Here is a 21,414-nt window from a genome sequence, read left to right on the forward strand (position 1 = left end):
TTTATATACCATATATTTCTCAAGAACAAATACAAGCAACTTAATATTAAAAGTATAAAATTTTCTACTATGTCTAACACATTTGAAGATTTCAGAAGTAATTTTGCCGAAACCGAATGGCAATTTTGGTGTAGACTCTGTGCTAAAGACGATGTACGAAATATCAATATATATGCAGAGCAAAAACAAACTCCAGTTGACACAAACGAACTTGTAGATTTCATAGCGGAGTTTTTTAAAATTCATGTAACTATATGCATAATTAAACTGTATTTAAATAATTGCTGTATTTGTCTTATATTGTTTAGATACGGCAAAATGAAAATTTACCACATTGGCTTTGTGCACAATGCTTTTCATCGGTTTCGACCTTGTCGAAATTCACAAATCAAGTGAACAGAGTACAGAGTATGTACCACGAAATTCAAAATTCTGGTCACAGAAAAGCTGAAGATTTTCGGGTTATCCGAGAAAAATATAAACTACTTGGGTATGAGTTATATTTGTTGAACATATCGGATACCAAACCATCTATTGAAAATATTTTTGTTGCTGATGCACCCGAAATAATTGAACATAAATCATTGGATAGTATTATAAAAAGTGAAGTAATAACGGACGAGTTACAGAGTGGTATATTTCTTAAAGACATCGAATTTAATAGTGAATTCCAGGATCCCATTGGTGATGCAGTTGAAAATCTTTCTAATGAAGTAGGTAGTAGTGAACGCCTAAGTAAATATAATAGTGAATTCCAAGATCCCATTGGCGCAGTTGAGAATCATACTAACAAAGTAGATAGTACTGAATTTCCAAGTAATAGCATAAAAGACAATAACTCAGAAGTTACTAGCAAAGTATATAGCAAAATCCATCGTCTGAAAAAGCGTAAAAGTTCTTCGGATGAGGAATCGAATGTAAACAAACACTTTTGTAACGATTGCACACTCCATTTCAAAAAAAGTAGCAATTATCTTATACATATGAGGAAAAAACATGGTGTTGAAACACTACCTAGCATCATTTCTTGTCCACAATGTTCCAGAACTTTCAAATCTAAATTCAATTTAAAACGACACCTTAAGATACATCGACCTGTAGCAGAGAAGAAAATATATCCATGTCCACAATGTGACCGAAAATTCCAAACGAAAGAATATGTATTTCGTCATATTAAGTTTGTGCATGAAGAAATTCGCCCGTTCATTTGCGAAGAATGTGGTGAAGGTACGCACACCGAAACTACACTGCGGGAGCACATGCTTAAACATACGGACTATGCCCCTTTTGAATGTGAGATTTGTAAGAAAGGATTTAAAACTCAAGCACGTTTGAAGGTACGTACTGCAAACATTAAAGGGTATGCATAAGTTACTATAAAGAATATTTGCAGAATCATATGGAAATGCACAGCGATCATAAACATATATGCAGCGAATGTGGTTTAGAATTGAATTCGCGTGTAACCTTGAATCGTCATATGCTTGTGCATTCTGATGAGATGCGTCATAAGTGCGATTATTGTGGGCGCGAATTCAAACGAGCGAAAACTTTAAAAACTCACTTATTACTTCATAGTGGTTTAAAGCCATATTCATGTGACTTCTGTGACAAAACGTTTGCACATGGCTCAAATTGTCGCACTCACAAAAGAAAGTTTCATCCCGAAGAATTTGCGGCCTTAGAGGCTTCCGGAGAAAAGAAGTTCACTAAAAATATCCCTAAATTAGCGGTTTTAAAAACAGTGTAAGTTAAAAAAATATATATATTTAATATAAAACAAAATTTATAAAAATCATTTAATTTGCAGTACCCGCACAGCTGAGAATCTTCTGCCCGTGGTATGTAAACAAAGTGGAAACTTTTCTTCCGGCAAAAAACCGAACCTTCAATCAGTTGTAAAGGAGAAACACAACACCGTTCCTACGACAGTCGGGTCTAAGTAAACGGAGCGGGCCCGGATTTTTATCCAATGTTGTCAATTCGGCGCCATTCCTCGAAATTACTTCAGGAATGTTTTCTGCCGCTTCAACAACAACAACGAAACATAAAAATATGCAGGGAATAATAAATAAGTGTGTGCGGTATTTCCTTGTTCAACATTAACAAACTTTGTGAGTATTAATGTCCTTACTTTTTCAAAGCTGTGATTGTGCTCAAGTGATTACTCTTGGCCGGCGACCTGATGATGACTAAATAACAGACAATATAATACCAAGAATTGATAACTGGGTCAATGGGTATACACATGCAACCTACATTCACTTATGTCTATGATGATTGATACATATTAATGGCTACTATATTTCTAGTTTACGTGTTTAAAACTAAGTCTTAATTTTTAATGACTAAAACGTCTGCTGTTATTGTAAATGTATAAAAAGAAGCCACTTTATACAACGGATTGAAATGCTCTTTTTAAAGCCTCACTTAAGCATACCAAAATTGTCAGTATGTATTGAAATATATTTATAGGAGAATCAGACATAATTACATATGTACATACATATGCCTGATCGTAGTGATAAGTCATAGTCTTAAATTATTTCACTAAGTTAATATTTTTTATTGCAATATATTATAATAAATGTTAATCAGGAGTATGTTTGTTTTTATCAAAAACTTTTGAAAGTCATTTGTTGCGTTTCCTAGATTTAATTATGATTTCAAGTTATTCATAAATGGCTACATATGTATGTGTACTTGTCTGAAACATGATGATAACGAGTGGCCTTGAACTTATATAAATGGAAAGTAACTAGCAGCCATACGCTCGCACGGCACACTTTATCTGTATGTGCGTGATAAGAGAAAAAGATCTGCTCTATTCTTAAATTTAATACGGCAGTTAATAGTTTTTGTTCAAAATCTTTAGTTATTGCCATAAAAAATAAATTTTAAATCCTATATTTTTGCTATAATTTTGAATGACAGTTCTATAACAGATGCATTTTCATATTTAGTACCATAAGTTTAACGGATATTAAAACAGTTAAATCATATTATTTTGGTTAACGTAACAAATTCTAGCGGCTCATCATAGTTTATAAGTTGCGCATTTTATAAAATTAGCATACATTTAATAAATTAATTTAATTTTGTCCTGTACGCCTGATTACAACAGTGTTGTTTCAATGTCATTTGATTTGAAAAGCATTGGCAACTCTATTTACCACCTCTGCTGATAAATTTTCTAATTTGACGTTTCCCTTTTCATTCTTGAAATTCAGTTCGATTCGATTTGCGGTGTGTATGTAACCTTCCTAGAAAGGTTGGTGTGAGTAGCGCAATTATCACTAAATTAATTTCGATCTAAAAAACTGTATTTTAATAAGGTGGGCGGTATTTTTGCAACAAATTTGTGCGGCTAAATATTGTAGAAACATTTTAGCTGTATTTCCTTTGAATTGATTTAATTCGATAGTTCAATAATTTGTTTGCGTGTAACTTTAGTGCGTCAAGATGTTGAGGACAATTGCAGCACGCAACGAACTCGTAATACTGCGTGGAACAGCGCTGGCACGAGCAAGATCAGCACGTGAAGCCGTACGTGTTATGGGCGCACAAACGGCAAGGAAGCTACAGACACTCAGGTGCGTCTCATTTATAATATCAAACGGAGTTAGTGATGCTCTGATGACGTTTTAAGGTTAGAAAGCTGATTGTGTAACCTCGGCTGATGATTTGTGCTGATTGCAAAAACCAAAAAAAATATAGAGAATGTCAAACACAAACTGACATTAGCGTAAATGAAAGGAATTAGTTATAATGTTGAGTTTTTAAATTAATTGAAAAAGCAATATATTTATTTACATACAATCTAACTAGCAGGTGGTGGGATGAGATGCTTAAGGTAGTTCATAGCTATCAAAAAAATGTCGTCACGATATGTATGCTACTGATAATGGCATTCTCGACTTTTTTCTACGTTCATAGAACTTTTTGCATCTATGTATGTACAAGTATATGTAAATGTACATACTTTTAAACAATTCTTATGACATAAACATTATGTATTTGAATTTGTATAGCTGTTTTCGTACTCGTGACGCACAACATAGCATGTACATCTAAAATGTTAAAAAATACTCTCTACTCTACCCTGAATTTTGTAACACCCAAATAGAAAGGTCGGAGACCCTTAAAAAAGGTTATAAATGTTTACGAGACGAGTTGAGACGAATTAGCCATTCCCATCTGTCTCTCCGTCTGTCTTTATATACGCGAATTAGCTTTTGACATATCGATCTGAAAACATCCTTTTATGGAAATCTTTTTCATTTTACTAGATATCCTTACGAATTTTGGATTTGGTTATTATACAAGGTAACGGTACAATCTCCGTATAAATTGTTTAGATCGTACTACGATGGCATATACCGACCGATAGATCTTTCTATACTCATTTTTACTTAAAAGAAATGCGGTTTTACAGTAGATACCATATATGGTACCAGTATACCTAATATAATATACATACATATGTATGATAGAATTTATGGAGGGGGAAGATCACAATTTTTTTTATAACCCTACCAATGTCGTATTTATTGCAATAAACATATGTAACTTTTTTTCGCACCTAGGCTTGGGCCCAAGAACCATGTGGCAACCGTTACAAAGCCGTTGGGTATGTGGAGTACGAATTTTGCACGAAACTACGCCGACCTGCCGTCGCACATCAAAGTGCCACTACCAGCTCTTTCGCCCACTATGGAACAGGGTACCATTATTAGTTGGGAGAAGAAAGAGGGCGACAAATTGAACGAAGGTAAATAAGATATATGAAACGTTTTGAAAAGTCACCGTTACCACTTCAAATGTTTGCAGGTGATCTCTTGGCTGAAATCGAAACTGACAAGGCTACAATGGGCTTCGAAACACCTGAGGAGGGCTACTTGGCCAAAATTGTCGTACAAGCTGGTACCAAAGATGTAGCTATCGGTAAATTGGTTTGCATTATTGTGCAAAATCAAGAAGATGTGGCAGCATTCAAGGACTTTGTTGACAGTGCACCAGCAGCAGCAAAACCAGCTGCAGCAGCACCACCACCAGCAGCAGCTGCACCAGTAGCACCGCCACCACCACCACCAGCTGCAGCACCAGCACCTGTGGCCGCCGCACCTGTCGGTGGTAAGCCCATGACAGCCGTAGAGCAACGCGGCGAACGTGTGTACGCCAGTCCAATGGCAAAAAAACTGGCCGAAGCACAGAGTCTACGATTGCAAGGTTTCGTTCTATACATCCCTTTGTTAAAATCTAATACACTTCTTGTTTGCTTACTAATTGGCTTTTTATTTTTTTTGTAAATCCCGCATGCAGGTGCAGGCAGCGGCATCTATGGCTCAATAAAATCTAGTGATCTTGCAGGCATGGCAGCAGCCGCACCCGCGGTCGGCGCACACGCAGCACCGGCTGCACCCCAAGGAGGCTACATTGATATACCGGTTTCAAATGTGCGCGGCGTAATTGCGAAACGTCTAAAGGAGTCGAAACAGCAAATACCGCACTATTATGTGACCATGGAATGTCAAATGGACAATGTATGTAACACAGTCATTGTTTGTTATATACTTTTTTTATTATACGAAAATCTGCTTGTTATATTTGCCAGTTGCTGAAACTACGAGAGAAGGTCAATAAGAAATATGAGAAACAAGGTGTACGTGTGTCGGTCAATGATTTTATCATTAAAGCCACTGCCACTGCATGCCGCAAAGTGCCGGAATCCAATTCCTATTGGATGGAAAGCGTGATTAGACAGTAAGTAGCACAAGCGCTTTACATACAATGAAATACTGCAGCACTGCGAACACTACTTGCATATATTTTACGTGCAGATTCGACAACGTCGATGTATCAATGGCCGTCTCCACTGATACCGGCTTAATTACGCCAATTGTTTTCGGCGCCGACCGTAAAGGTGTAATTGATATCTCAAAAGATACCAAGTCATTAGCTGCCAAGGCCAGAGAAAATAAATTGAAGCCTCAGGAATTCCAGGGTGGTACCGTTTGCGTATCCAATCTCGGCATGATGGGTGCGTATGCAAAATATTGCTATTTACGACAATCCTTAATTAACATAAATAAATATAAATTGCAGGCGTTTCACAATTCGCCGCCGTCATCAATCCGCCACAATCCTGCATTTTGGCAATTGGCGCCACAACGAAGAAGTTGATACTCGACCCCGATAGCCTTAAGGGGTAATTATATGCTAGCACTACTTATTAGGAAACGGTTAAGTAAAATCTGTAATTTAATTTCTGCTTGCAGTTTCCGCGAAGTCAGCGTAATGAATGTCACTTTAAGTGCGGATCATAGAACAGTGGATGGCGCTGTTGCTGCCAAATGGCTGCAATACTTCCGTGACTTCATAGAGGATCCACAGACAATGATTCTTTAAGTTTAGCACCACTAAAAAATACCTTCATAAATACATACACCCACATTCAGTTAAGCGTAATCCATTATAATGACCAACGAATGTATAGGTAGCGAAGAAAAATAGAAATTCTGCACACAAGCGTACAACGTAACGGCCATCACAATATTTCTACGTTGGCGCTGGTGCGCTCCACACATTTTGGTCCCACAGCATATAGAAATTTACCACCGGAGAGAGCTTTGTTGTGTATGTTGAATTATACGCGATTATGTGGATTTATTTTTTTTTTGCTTTATTTTTAATTATGACTTAATTGGTTTTGAATCAGCTCATATGTGATTGTTTGTTTTAATTTAGTTCCGTTTTCCTTAATTTTGTTTTGCTAATTAAATTAGAACAACAATTAATATATACATACATAGTATGTATGTATGAAAAGAAAACACAGCAATTTGTAAAATAGACTTGGTGTGCCCCACAAAGTAAAGAATGATATTGAAAATAGAGCAAAAGAACTGCCGTAAAGAAGAAAATATGAAAATATGCATTACTTGTTGTTGCATTGATATCTCACACATGTTACCACATACAATGTAAGCGCCAAATCAGATGTTAAAATATTTCAATATAATAAATCATTTGTCAATGATAAGGCGACAGTACACAATATGTATGTAATTTATGTACAGTTATATAAACGAAAATCGCCGCGTCCACACGACAATTCACGAGCGCACGCATGGAGCGCATGGCTAATTGGAGCAGAACATTGTTGCTGCAACTCATTTAATAATTTATGAAATATTATTATTAATTAAATTTTTTTCCTGTTTGGTTCATTTATTATAACAACAAATAGTCGTTATTCGTTATTCGCGAATACTTGGTCCTTAAGGTAACTGACAGTCCAGCATTGCTGTTGTAATTTAAATGAATAAATAACAAAATGTAGAAAAGTGAATAGTCAAAAAGCAAATGAAGGGAAATACACAACTAGACAAATGAAAGATGAATTTATTTTGTAACACTTTTATTTACTCTAAATTGTAGTATAATAGAAAAAAATGGAATAATGCTTAGTAATTACATGTGTATGTGAAAGACGCATATTTAGCAAAAGCCGGCGTTTAATGTATTTTTTTTTTCTCAACAAACAAATTTTTGCATTTGTTTAGTTTTTGTTCTTCAAGCAAGCGAGAGAGAGAGAGAGAGAGAGAAGGAATGTACAGCCTTTGGTTGTAGCAAGTATTGCACGCTGTGATACTCATTGGTTTACCACTTCGCTGGACCCAGCTCAGACCATTCTCTAACAAAATCGGCATGTTTCTCTAGCGGCGTGAACCAATCGGCACCGCCGTAATCGATTTTCGGTTGTGTACCTTTGTAGTTTTCGGGCAGGATTTCAGGCGAGAGGAACTTCTGCAGTGACTTCATATCGCTACCGTGGAAATGCATCTGTGAAATAAAAAAAAAATATTTATTTGCTTGATATGAATTTCAAAATGTAAGTATTAGACACGGCTGTAAGCTTGGTTTCTTTGCAAGAGTACGTTCGTAGTATATTCTGTCTTCAAATACAAGAAAAAACATCTCAAGCCCACATAGCAGCATTTCTTATAGCACAAAACTGTATAAAATCTCTTATTCTTAGCTTTATTTTGGGTTTAAGGTTGTTGTTCGAGCGGTTATCTAAGGTTATATTCGGGTTGGTTGTCATCGAAGTCATGTAACGGTAAGTCCAGGAAACCTGATGTTTCTACGGGGTTGGAGCATAAGGAGAGGGTGTTGTTGTTGTAGCGGCAGAATTCTGATAAAAATCCGGGTCCGTTTCGGTTAAGTAGACCCGACTGTCGTGCGAGGGATGTTAGATTAGTTGGGTTCAATGAACATATATTTGGTATGTCGGAGTCGATTTCGGATAAGAAGTAGTTTAATCTGCCATTAATCTAGATGGCAACTCGAGCTCTTATTGTTATTGTAACAGCAGAATTCTGCATAATTGACAGTCCTTGCCCGGATGAAAACCCACTCCAATCCGGCTACGGAGACCTTACCGTCGTGGGAACGGAACTTGAGTAGTGGTCCGATCCGAACCACATTTTCGGAAATTGTGCGATGTTTTGGACAATAATTTATGCCAAATGATAACATCGAAGATATCTTGTCAAATAAAAAAGTTGTCCGTACAAAAGCTTGATTTTGATTGGTCTGTTTAAATGGAAGCTATATGTCATACTGATCCGATTTGATCAATATGTTCGGATATTGAAATAAGATTTGGCGAATGCCATACAAGAAATTGATGTTGATCGGTCAGTTTGTATGGAAGTTATGGGCTATAGTGGGCCGATATCGGCTATTCCGACGAATATACATTTTCTTGGGGAGACAATCACATCTCAAAAACTGAAGTACTAGTCCGCATATGTATAGTCAGAAAGACAAACGGGTCTTTATTGAATCTCCGATTTATCTTTTTGGTTGTTACTAACTACTAACTAAATGTAGACTAATACCGACCTCCAAGTATCCACCGCCCGTTCAAATAATAAACAAAATTATGTATAAAAATTCCTCCCCGCTTACCCGCTTGTTGAGCTTCTCGCGTACGAATGGCTTGAAGAGCGCCCACACCAATTTAAAGATGAAAGGTTGTTTCACAAAATGCACCTCCTTCATACGCAGCGGCATAGCATCCTGTATAAAGGTGAGTAGACGTTTCGAGAAAGTGGGCGACAGAGCTTTGACCTGCTTCATTGACAGCCCGTCAAAGTCCATTATGCATACGACACCGCGCACTTGTGTTTCCGGCTCGAGTTGGGCGGCAATATGCACCATATACAACATGCGGAAAACATCATCGGACGGCACCGAATTGGGATCCCATAGTTCACCACAATTCACAATCATTACACGACGTCCATGCTGATCGCAATTCTTCAAAACATTCACAATACCGTATTGTATGAATATATCCTTGAGCTGTTCTATGAGTAGACCATGGACAAGCGCGGCATTATCTTTGCGGAAAGCGGCTGTTGTGCGCATCTGGAATGGAAATAGCATGTATTTAAATTGATTTCGGATGAAATGTTGTTCTATTGCAGATAAATGAATGTTATATAAGTTAAGTCGTGGTTCCAAAGGTTGTCGCTTTCAAAACGCATGCTTATTCTAATATTCAGTCGATAGAATGTCTAACGGAATCTCAGTTTCAGAACTGAGCTTGAAGAGCTGGGTCACATCTAAGTTCATTGTGAAGTGAAATACACTACTTGGCTGATGACATAGTTCGTTTGATCCGGAATGTAGGTCAATTTAGCTTCTGTAGTCTTTAACATTGGTAATTTTAAAAATCAAGCATTACTAGAATAAATTCTAATTAGATATTTGGATTCCTGGCAATCAAATTAAATTATCTGTAAGCCATTGGGAGGAGGATGGAGTAATGTGTAGAATTCACGCAAATGAGGAAAGTTCTCTGATTGCCATTCACTTGAGAGTGGCCAGAAACGATTCTTTTACATATGGCTCAAACAGCTCACGACTTCCGGTCTAAGACCAAGTATCCTCGGGGTAGCCAAAGAACATCCGTTTGAAGGCAAGCTAAAGTAAAGGCGAACAGTCCCTCCACAGGGTTGTGCGCTGGGTTTCGGACCCGCCACGTAAAAACGCCCTCAATGAAAACGCGGCTATAACAGAGTAAGCGGTGTCTACGCCAGTAGAGAAGAAGAAGAAACCATGGGGACGTAAGGGAACCCATTAGAGAAATCATGAAATCCATACTACATATAGATGCTAACTAGCTAGCAGCCAGCTTAGCATGAAGTCATCTTGTGACTTTTAAATAACTTCCCATCGAGACGCGAATGCCACCTCAGCACTGGATAGACACGGTGCCTGCTTCTTTTTTATAGAACCAGCAGGCAGCCAGCTTAACATGAAGTCACTTTGCGACTTTCAAATAACATCACATTGAGACGCGAATGTCACCTAAGCACTGGCTGGGCACTGTGCCTGTTTCTCTTTTATAGAGCCAGCAGGCAGCCAGCTTAACATGAAGTCACTTTATGACTTTCAAAAACATCACATTGAGACGCGAATGTCACCTAAGCACTGGCTGGGCACTGTGCCTGTTTCTCTTTTATAGAGCCAGCAGGCAGCCAGCTTAACATGAAGTCACTTTATGACTTTCAAATAACATCACATTGAGACGCGAATGTCACCTAAGCACTGGCTGGGCACTGTGCCTGTTTCTCTTTTATAGAGCCAGCAGGCAGCCAGCTTAACATGAAGTCACTTTATGACTTTCAAATAACATCACATTGAGACGCGAATGTCACCTAAGCACTGGCTGGGCACTGTGCCTGTTTCTCTTTTATAGAGCCAGCAGGCAGCCAGCTTAACATGAAGTCACTTTATGACTTTCAAATAACATCACATTGAGACGCGAATGTCACCTAAGCACTGGCTGGGCACTGTGCCTGTTTTTCTTTTATGGAGGCAGCAGGCAGCCAGCTTAACATGAAGTCACTTTATGACTTTCAAATAACATCACATTGAGACGCGAATGTCACCTAAGCACTGGCTGGGCACTGTGCCTGTTTCTCTTTTATAGAGCCAGCAGGCAGCCAGCTTAACATGAAGTCACTTTATGACTTTCAAATAACATCACATTGAGACGCGAATGTCACCTAAGCACTGGCTGGGCACTGTGCCTGTTTCTCTTTTATAGAGCCAGCAGGCAGCCAGCTTAACATGAAGTCACTTTGCGACTTTCAAATAACATCACATTGAGACGCGAATGTCACCTAAGCACTGTGCCTGCTTCTCTTTTATAGTACCAGCAGGCAGCCAGCTTAACATGAAGTCACTATGCGACTATGAAGTCACTTTGCGACTTTCAAATCACATCACATGTACATATGGCTTTAATATTGAATGTTTCATATTCTGTCCATTTTGTTTAAATTATTTCGTTTTTCATTTATGCGCGTATAGTAACTATGGTTCAAGGGATCCCGACAAGTTTCGTGATCACGAAATGTTAATTTATGTATTCGAGATAAATTCGGTTATTTTTTACTGGTTATAGAATAATAATAATAGTTCAGTGGTCCCGAAAAATATCGGTATCCCGGAAGTAAAATTTTAAAATCCCGAAAATAAATTAAGATAAGTTTGTTAATTGAAATTTCTACTTTAATTATGAATAGATCATGTTATATCAGTTTTGGTGTTATTTATGCATGTAGTAAGAATAATTCAGAGGGCCCCGACAAGTTTCGAAATCCTGAAATTTAATTTTATTTAAAAATAAGAAATTCGGTTGTTGTTTTACAGATTATTAAATAATAATATTCTATATGATGCCGAAAAGTATCGGGATCCCGAAATTAACATTTTAAAATCCCGAAATTTAAATTTATTTAAAAAGTAATAAATTCGGTTATTTTTTACTGATTATTTAATAATAATAGACCATATGATCCCGAAAAAATCGGGATCCCGAAATTAACATTTTGAAATACCGAAATTTAGTTTTTGCAAAACAAATGCATGAAAAATTTTGCATCAATACTTTTTATAATGAAATTGTGCGTTATTTAAATTAATTATCCACAACCCTATACTTCATTATGCCGGCAAATCTGTCCATTTATGCGAATGTTAAAGTTCTGTAGGTTCTTTTTAAACAAGTCATTGAGTATAATACAAACATATTTATATAAATCACTGCATTGCCAATGGTTGTTTACCTTGTCAAAGGCAAGGCGGTTGGCCTGCATTATGCAACCGACAAAATGACACAACTAACTAACTGATGCGTGGCGCTTCATACATACAGATGAAGCGGCAAACACCGAATGGAATATAGAATAAGATTCTACATGTCGACACACATACATACATACAAATGTGTGTACGCGTGTTGCTAATATGCAAATATGTATGTATAACGCGTGCAGCCCAATACGCTAGCATACGAGCGAGAGTATGGGAGCAGAAGCTAGACATAAGCAAATACAACAAAGCGGCTTAATTGAGGTCTTGGTCAAGAACGACACAGAAAATGACGTTTAATAGACGCTATATAGACATACATATGTACATATATATGTATTTGTATGACTGACTGGCTTCCGCGCAAACGCAACGCTGATTTAACGGCTAAAGACGCTTCCGCGCACTTACTCACATGCGTACAAACACATACTAATGCGAATTTGCATGAAAACAGTTAAAATTTGGTTTAACGTTTCGTTGTTTGTACTCGTATGTATATATTTATAGATGTGGTACACAGTGGCAGGCCGCCGCTGTTTTTAATTGTTGGCTAAGAAGCTGATAATTGTTGGCCCATATATGGGGCCTTACTGCACACTCATGTATGTACATATATGAATATGTACAAAGGCCAAAAATTTTGTTATCAAAATATTTATGACACGCAATACTCATGTACATACATACATACATATGTATATAGATATGTACACTCGTGGTCAATGGTCAATGGCTAATTACTTTTTATTTTGTTTTAGTACACCTTGGTCAGCTCTGCTGTATTATCCATCCGCGCACTTCAGCTAATATGTTTGTACGTATAATTTATAATCGCGTCGTAAACCCTCTTTGGCTGGCAGCGCTAAGCGTAACTCGCTAATAAAGCTTTCGATATCTTGCAATTCATAAGCGCCTAATATCTTTATAATACATAAGTATGTACATATTTATTACACTAATATGTGTAGGTAATAGTGTACGTATTTATGCGTAGAAAAATATATTTTAACGGAACATTGAACTCTATACTGATACCCTTTAACTTTTGTGGCCCTATTTTAACAGCCAAATGTCCTAAATTTATGAAGCTGAAGGTCTTACATAATGACACACTGTTGGTTCTGGTCATGGGCTTGACTTTTGTTTTGATGAGTGTTGTATTACACTCAGGCGACGCTTTGAGACCAGGGAAACTTTGGTATTCTTTCAAAAATCCACTCTATGCAATTCATTGGTTAAAAGATGTTTGTTGAGCTTTTAAAAGCTCTTCGGCCATTTCAAATGGCGTTTCATCGTTTTCTTATTTTCTGGGAATCACATAGAGTCAAGATCTTCAAGGAGAAGAACCCTACATATTTCACACTCTCTTTAGAATGTATTTAAAATCGAACTAGGTTTCGACAGGCTTAGTTTCAGATCAGATCGGACTTGGATCAGTATGCTTTAAAACAACCAGGTCTACTAAAACAAATATTGCGTAAAATAATGGGGATATTATTTAAGGGAATTGGGTTACTATCAAACCTGATCCCTTCTAGTTCAATTCCACTAAGCTCCCTTGTTTTTTTCTCGAACCTGAGACTGTGTGAAGCTTTGAAATAAACACTAAAAACTACTGAGTTTCTTCGGCAAACCTGAGTCCATGTGAATTTGGCTTAATATAGATCAGCTTAGGGTTGTCTTACTAGTTGAGGCGATACTACCTTCTACCAAACCAAATTTGACAAGGGCTGACCGATCTACAACAGTCGGGTTTACGTGACCAGAAGGGATCAGCCAAGAACTATCAACTCGGCAGCATTCCTGCGAAATACTTCAGGGATCTTATTTTTTGCCACTACAACAACAACGAGGGTACTGTCAGATGCCATCTTATAAGGTGCAAAGTTTTAACCGCGATTGCATAAAGGAATTGTATTAAAAAAGTCTATCTGAGTAAAAAAATAATTTATTGCCGATCTGAGGTCGGAAAAATGGAAAGGCGGTTGAATTTTTGAGGGTTAAAAGCGGTTTATCTTTCGAAAATATAGCAGCCTTAGCTGAGAGAAATAGACCGTGGAGAATCGATTCCACGCCAAACGACTTGTCGCATTTTACGTCGAGATCTTAAATTGAAAGCGTATAAAACATGGCTTCGCTCGGTGAGCTCTTGAAAAGTTCCTAGAAGATCCAACGATCCAACGTTTTCGATTTAAATTTTGTTAAGCAATGAGACCCTTCTCTATATCAATGGGTATGTAAGCAAGTAAAATTGCCGTATTTGGGACGAACACAAACCTCAAAACATTCAAGAGCTGCCATTTCTTACAGAAAAAACAACGGTTTGCTGTGGTTTGTAGGCCGGTGGAATCATCGGTACATATTTTTTCAAAAATGTGTCGGTGAACGGAACCGTCTATTTGATGCCTGAATGGAAGCTCGTGATCTCAGCGAAATTTGGTTTAATAAGACAGAGCCACTTTCTACACATCGCATCAATCAATGGTTTTATTGAGCGAACACTTCAGTGAGCAAATAATTTCACGCTTTGAGCCGGTCGATTGGCCATCAAGATCGTGTGATATCACACCGTTAGACTTTCTCCTGTGGGGAAAAATAAAGTCTAAAGCCTTTGCGGTTAATCCCGTTTCAATTCAGGATTTGGAGCAAACATCACGCGTGTCATTCGCCAGTTACCAATCGAAATGCTCGAATGAGTCATCGAAAATTGGACTCAACGGATGGACCATCTGCGACGTAGCCGCATGCCAAAGCATGTTCTTTCGAATGGTAAAAACATTCCCCAAAAATATTTTTTTTTATTTTCTTTATCCTTTCTTCCAATTGGATTTTCGAGATATCAGTACAGATCATCATCAGATTTGTAACCAAATTTTTTTGGAAAACATATTTAGTGGATTTTTGCAAAAAAAAAGTAATTCATTAATTATACATATGTGGGAAATTTTCATAATATTTCACATATTTCTATTTTTTTGTGACTTTTACAACTGCACTACCTACTAAACCTTTTGTTAAGCCAAGCTCTTGAAATCTTGCAATGTCGTGGTACTGGAATAATGAATTACCAATGCGATTACTTAGTTGCTCAAAACAACTTGCAGAAATTCTGCGCACGTAGTTAACGTAGTAATTGCAGTAAGTATGTATTGGTGAATATACACATATGTATACATACATACATACGTACTTTGTATAAAAACGAACTCCATAACCTCAGCTTGGCTTGCTTATTAGTAAAATTCGATCGCGTTGACTACAAGACGTACTTAACAACAAGATCGTTTCGAAGATTAATAAGTGTGGACAAGCCGCATAGTATAAATTTCAATATTTGTATGTATGTATGTATGTTTGTGTGTATACACAAGTATAGTTCTATTTAAAAATTGCACTGATTAATACAAACACCTATCAAATATATATTGAAATAATCACAAAGTACTTTGCACGTAATGCTCTAATAAAAATTTGTAAATATGTTAATTAATATATTTATAATCGTACTATATATAAATAATACTATATGCAATCAAATAACTGTTTTATTTTTTGTCTATAAATGCCATATGCCTATATGAAGTTAATAATGCAAAATGATTTCAACAAATCAGAGGTTGTTTTTTTGCAATATTGGTACCCTGTAGGAAAAGTTTGCCTGAGTGAAAAGTATTTTTTTTAATATTATAATATTTGTAGTCTTATTTACTAAACATTTTCATCATAAATTTTTTTTAAATGTTCGGATTCTAATTTTTTAACAGATTACATGGGTTTCACGGCTTCAAAATATTATTATTTTTTTATTGTACTGTTTAATTCAAATTATATATTATAACTATAATTATTTAATTAACAAATTAAAGAATATTGTTTTCCCAAGTTGATCGGAGTAATAGTTTTGGAAATACGGCCCTGAAAAGTTGAGTGCTCGCGTTCAACTATATATTCACTTAAGGGGTTAATGGGTTTACGGGTTTTAAAAAATTTGTTTAATGACGTATTAAATTCAACAACACCTCTGAAATAATGTCCTAAATTTTCATGTTGATCTGAGTAATAGTTTCGGAGATACCACCTAGAGAAGTTACTCTCGAGGCTAGCTAGGCTAAGTGCGCCATTTTTAAACGCATATTTCTCGAAACTGTGTTTTTGAAGTAGCTTGGCAAGATTTCTCGAGAACTACTCAACCGATTTTCATGAAATTTTACATAGGTCTTTGAGATACAATTCTTAAAGACTTGGACGAAGGATTTTTTTCGATTACAACTATTTTCAAAAAAAAGTGTCGTAATTTTCACTGAAATTTTAATTTTTTTGTAAGAATGTCGGCCAAAAATACAGTTTTTTTCCTATGTCCAAGTCCTAAGTTAAGGTTTTAACTAAAACATGAATTTTTTTCACTTTAGATGATCATTTAAGGAGGTATCCTGCCAAGGCGGAGTTTAAAATATTTTTTTTCAAAAATTTCAGAATTTATTTGTTTTTTTTTGTAAGAAAAATAAATTGAAAGTAAGCCTTGCTTTGTTCGAGGAAACCCATGTAACCAAAAATTCAAAATTCCTACAGGGATTGCTGTATATCACATTTTTGCCATATGCATATTCTTTATGTAATTAAAGCTAGTAAACAATAATAAATATTTTTCGTATTACAATTCGTCTGCTTATCAGCTCTTCGCTTGCGAAAATAACGAAAAAGAATAATAATTTTAAACAGCTGCTGTCTCATAAATACATACATATGTATGTGTCTATGTATGCAAGATGGAAAATTTACTGTTATTGAGGCCTATAAACCCCGAGACACATTTGTTTCATAATTCTACTTATTTTGTAGTATTTATTTTTGATTTGCCTTTGTATTGATCTTATATTTAAACTAACATTTTCTGCTGTATTCGAAGCTGATCGCTCTCTTATCTAAACTGAGACTGATAACCCTTTAGCTTTGTGCTTTTAACATTTGATACTTTGTTGCTGTTAGTATCTGGATGATTGAGTGCTACAAAGTGGCATACTTTCTGAAACTTTTACTTTGTTAAAAACTAAGTGAGTTGATAAAGCAGTTCCTTGAACCCGCAAAAATTACAATTTACGGTCTAAATGGGTATGATCTAATCAGCAGTCTCAAAATATAAATGTGTATATATGTATAAAGCGGAAGAAATTCTTCAAATGTGCATATGTATGTACATAGATCCGGGATGTATAAGTGTCTAGACTTATACTTACAAACAACTTATTAAGGAATCCAAATATTGAAGCAAAATTTTGTTTTGAAACAGCAATTTATTCTGCTAAGTTGATATGACTGCCCTTAATTACTATGCCAAATATCAGCGCGATCTGTTAACCAGTTAAGTGGGATAAAAATATCGAACAAAGAATTTGTCTCAAATTTTGTATTTCTAACTAAATTTCGTGTGCGAAATCGTTGCGAATATTGCAAAAGGCTTGCGGTGTTTAGGCTTTATCAAAAACACAAGCCTACGGATGGTACAAAGCCTTCAAAGACGGTCGAGAGATTGTTGAAGACATGACCCGATCTGGACGACGTTCGACCTCTTCAATTGATGAGAATATTAAGAAAGTGAAAGATATGGTGCTTGTCAGGCAAATGTTCGACATCTCTCGCGAGTCGACTCGAATGATTTTGCTGTATATTTCGGTAAAGCTAAGTTTTTTTCAAAAAGAACCACGATTGTGACCGAATTTAAAGCCAACAAGTAAGGAAGGGCTAAGTTCGGGTGTCACCGAACATTTTATACTCTCGCATGGTAAAGTGATAATCGAGATTTCATAATACGTCATTTACATATTTTTCAAATACCGTATTTGTGTAAAGTTTTATTCCGCTATCATCATTGGTTCTAATGTTTATACTCGTATTATACAAAAGAGGCATCAGATGGAATTCAAAATAGCTTTATATTGGAAGAAGGCGTGGTTGTGAGCCGATTTCAGCCATATTTCGTTACATGTCATCAGGGTGTTAAGAAAACATTACTATACCGAATTTCATTGAAATCGGTCTAGTAGCTCCTGAGATATGCTTCTTGGTCCATAAGTGGGCGGCGCCACGCTTCATTTTCAATTTTAAAAAAAGCCTGGGGGCAGCTTCCTTCTGCCACTTCTTCCGTAAAATTTAGTGTTTCTGACGTTTTTGTTAGTCGGTTAACGCACTTTTAGTGATTTTGAACATAACCTTTGTATGGGAGGTGGGCGTGGTTATTATCCGATTTCTTCCATTTTTGAACTGTATATGGAAATACCTGAAGAAAACGACTCTGTAGAGTTTGGTTGACATAGCTATAATAGTTTCCGAGATATGTACAAAAAACTTAGTAGGGGGCGGGGCCACGCCCACTTTTACAAAAAAATTACTTCCAAATGTCCCTCCCTAATGCGATCCTTTGTGCCAAATTTCACTTTAATATCTTTATTTATGGCTTAGTTATGACACTTTATAGGTTTTCGGTTTCCGCCATTTTGTGGGCGTGGCAGTGGGCCGATTTTGCCCATCTTCGAACTTAACCTTCTTATGGAGCCAAGGAATACGTGTACCAAGTTTCATCATGATATCTCAATTTTTACTCAAGTTACAGCTTGCACGGGCGGACGGACGGACGGACAGACGGACGGACGGACTGACAGACATCCGGATTTCGACTCTACTCGTCACCCTGATCACTTTGGTATATATAACCCTATTCTGACTCTTTTAGTTTTAGGACTTACAAACAACCGTTATGTGAACAAAACTATAATACTCTCCTTAGCAACATTGTTGCGAAAACGCAATGAAGACCATCGATCAATCACCGTACTCACCAGATTTGGATTCGTGTGATTTTTTCTTGTTCGCCAAACGGAAATTGCTGCTCCGTGGAACCCGTTTTCAGTCGATCGAAAATATAAAACAAAATTCGCTTAAGGAGCTTCCTAAAAAGTGCTTATGAAAAGTGATACGAGGAATGGAAAAAACGTTGGCCTTATTACATCTCGTGGGGTTTACTTTGAAGGCGAGAAAGTCGATCGAAGAGATAAAACAAAATTCGCTTTCGGAGCTTAATAAAAAGAGCTTAATAAAAAGAGAGTTTGTAGCCTGTTACTTCTTTATGTATATTTTTTGGAAAGAAAACATAAGTCAAATAAAGAAAAAGGCATATTTTAAGGGGTTACATGAGCTTACGGGTTTCAAAATCGAGTGTTTTATGTCTTATTAAATTCAAAAACACCTCTAGGCTGCTGTCCTAAATTTTCAAGTTAATCCAAGTAATAGTTTCGGCGATACAGCCTTGAGACTTGTGCGCTCGAGGCTAGCAAGGCTAAGTCCGCCATCTTTAAACGCTTTTTTCTCGAAAGTGTGTTTTTGATATTGGTTGGCAAGATTTCTCGAGAACTACTCAACCGATTTTCATGAAATTTTACACAGGTCTTTGAGTTACAATGCATAAAGACTTGGACGAAGGAATTTTTTTTCGACTACTATCATTTGAAAAAAAAAAAATATCGCGAAATTTTCACTGAAATTTTAAGTTCTAAGTTAAGGTTTTAACGAAAACACGTATTTTTTCACTTTAGGTGATCGTAAAAAGAGTTATTCTGCCAACACGGCGCATCTTTTTTTTCGAAGGGCTCACCGGAAATGGCGTCACAAAGGCCGAGTTTACAATTTTTTTTTCAAAAATTTCAGAATTTCTTTGTTAATAGTGTTTGTAACACTAAAAAATTCGAATAAAATATTTAATTTTTTATATGAGAAAAAATTGTTGAAAAAAGGCTGCTTTTTCCGCAGAAAACCCACGTAATCCCTTAAACAAACCAACTTTTGTCGCTCACTGTGTGCTTAAGTACGTATTAATAAACATTCAAAGAAAATGTTAAGTATAACAAAATATTCAATGGCATTCAATGCACATGTACGTATGCATGTATATTCTGCTGTCATGCCTTAAACTTTTTGAGTTATCATCAGCGTCACCTTCGTATGCGATCGAGAACTAATTAGTATGTATGCACTTGCGCCATGCTAAGTATTAACTATATCGTCTACGGAAATTTGCATATTCTCAATTTCGGCATTTCTGTGATTTATTATGCTACACAATTGTTTTTGCCGCACAAATGAAAAGTAATGTTTTATGTATGTATTTTCAATGTTTTTGTTTTTGGCTGCTATTTCAGTGTTCTTTTGCACCGCCAGCACACCGTCCTTAAACCTTTTCGATTTTTCACTTGACCTACCTTTTCGAGCGCGCTCTGTGGATAGAAATGGCAAGCACGTAGAAATATCACTAGAAATTCATCGTCATCTTTGTAATTAATATCTGTGGCAGCATGCAGGAGTTCGCGCAGCTCCTTGATCGCGGCCTCTTTGACTTCGGGCGTCTCGCGCAGCTCATTTTTGGCGATCTCTACCGTTTCGGGTTTCAAGTAACCAATGCGTATATTGAACGCTTCCTCGCTGTTCGCATTCGACATGTTATGTGATGTGTGTTTGCTTTTGTTGTTGGTTGGTAACTGCGGAGAATCGGGAATTTTTATTATGAGCGCAAAAGTTGTTAAGTTTTTTTTTTGTTTTTTTCTATTTCTATGGTACACGCACGACGTTGGCAGTCAGTAACTTTATTGCTTTTAATGTACGAAGAGTCGAAAAATTAACTAGACTTAAAATTGTCTACAAATTTAATGCACTGCAATTATCAAGATGCGTTTTAAAGATAAACCATAATTTGTTTACGGAAACTAACATTCGAGGATCACTCAACGTAGACGTGCGTGCCTTTGCGTATTGTCAGCGTGCAAAAAGTAATCACCTGTAATTGTAAACAATTTACGTTTCACGTTTGTTTGTTTTTATGCGCACTCTTCTAGGGTACACACTCCAATTGAGGGCGTTAGTTTTTGATGTGCGCTTTTGAAATTCAACGGTTTAAAAGTACTAAACAAGTATGGCGTATTTACACTTCCACATCCGTCGGCACATTTGAGTGAACTGAAATTTGCTTTGCTATTTGGGAGCCTTGCAAGTTCGCTTCGCTTGTTGATGAATGCTAAAAGACGATCAACGATCGACGTTCAACCGGCATCGGTGTTGGCGTTGGCGTCGCGGCTTAGCAGACGCGCTGCTTAGTCAAACGCGATGGTCGCTGTGGCGTCTTGTGAGTTTTTGTTTAATGATAAGTATGTTGTTGTTGTTTGACGCCCGGTCTCAGAGGCGTTGAACGCCGAA

General features: G+C 36.7%; 3 protein-coding genes across 5 annotated transcripts; 2 read left to right on the plus strand and 1 right to left on the minus strand.

Moving 5' to 3' along the window:
* Positions 1-2,907, plus strand: LOC120768601 (zinc finger protein 626-like). The gene is made up of 4 exons (XM_040095363.1): positions 1-246; positions 309-1,337; positions 1,394-1,746; positions 1,811-2,907. Exons 1-4 carry the CDS (start codon positions 70-72, stop codon positions 1,944-1,946), a joined length of 1,695 nt encoding a protein of 564 aa, XP_039951297.1. The 5' UTR covers positions 1-69; the 3' UTR covers positions 1,947-2,907.
* Positions 2,908-3,210: 303 nt separating this feature from the next.
* LOC120769694 (dihydrolipoyllysine-residue acetyltransferase component of pyruvate dehydrogenase complex, mitochondrial) lies at positions 3,211-7,407 on the plus strand. 2 transcript variants are annotated; one of them, XM_040096821.1, is made up of 9 exons: positions 3,211-3,271; positions 3,454-3,593; positions 4,587-4,771; positions 4,831-5,229; positions 5,323-5,543; positions 5,615-5,763; positions 5,841-6,040; positions 6,106-6,208; positions 6,279-7,407. In XM_040096821.1, the coding sequence occupies exons 2-9, from the start codon at positions 3,463-3,465 to the stop codon at positions 6,406-6,408; spliced, it is 1,518 nt and encodes a 505-aa protein (XP_039952755.1). In that variant the 5' UTR covers positions 3,211-3,271; positions 3,454-3,462; the 3' UTR covers positions 6,409-7,407. The 2 variants fall into 2 exon arrangements, with proteins under 2 accessions (XP_039952755.1, XP_039952754.1); XM_040096820.1 differs by having other exon boundaries at positions 3,239-3,335.
* On the minus strand, positions 7,404-21,157 carry LOC120769696 (clavesin-1). 2 transcript variants are annotated; one of them, XM_040096824.1, is made up of 4 exons: positions 20,933-21,006; positions 20,427-20,702; positions 8,977-9,438; positions 7,404-7,845 (listed from the first exon to the last, which is right to left on the minus strand). In XM_040096824.1, exons 2-4 carry the CDS (start codon positions 20,661-20,663, stop codon positions 7,663-7,665), a joined length of 882 nt encoding a protein of 293 aa, XP_039952758.1. In that variant the 5' UTR covers positions 20,664-20,702; positions 20,933-21,006; the 3' UTR covers positions 7,404-7,662. The 2 variants fall into 2 exon arrangements, with proteins under 2 accessions (XP_039952758.1, XP_039952757.1); XM_040096823.1 differs by having other exon boundaries at positions 7,474-7,845; positions 20,999-21,157.
* Between the last annotated feature and the right edge of the window lie 257 nt (positions 21,158-21,414).

Source organism: Bactrocera tryoni, chromosome 2, assembly GCF_016617805.1.
Source record: "Bactrocera tryoni isolate S06 chromosome 2, CSIRO_BtryS06_freeze2, whole genome shotgun sequence".
NCBI lineage: Eukaryota > Metazoa > Arthropoda > Insecta > Diptera > Tephritidae > Bactrocera > Bactrocera tryoni.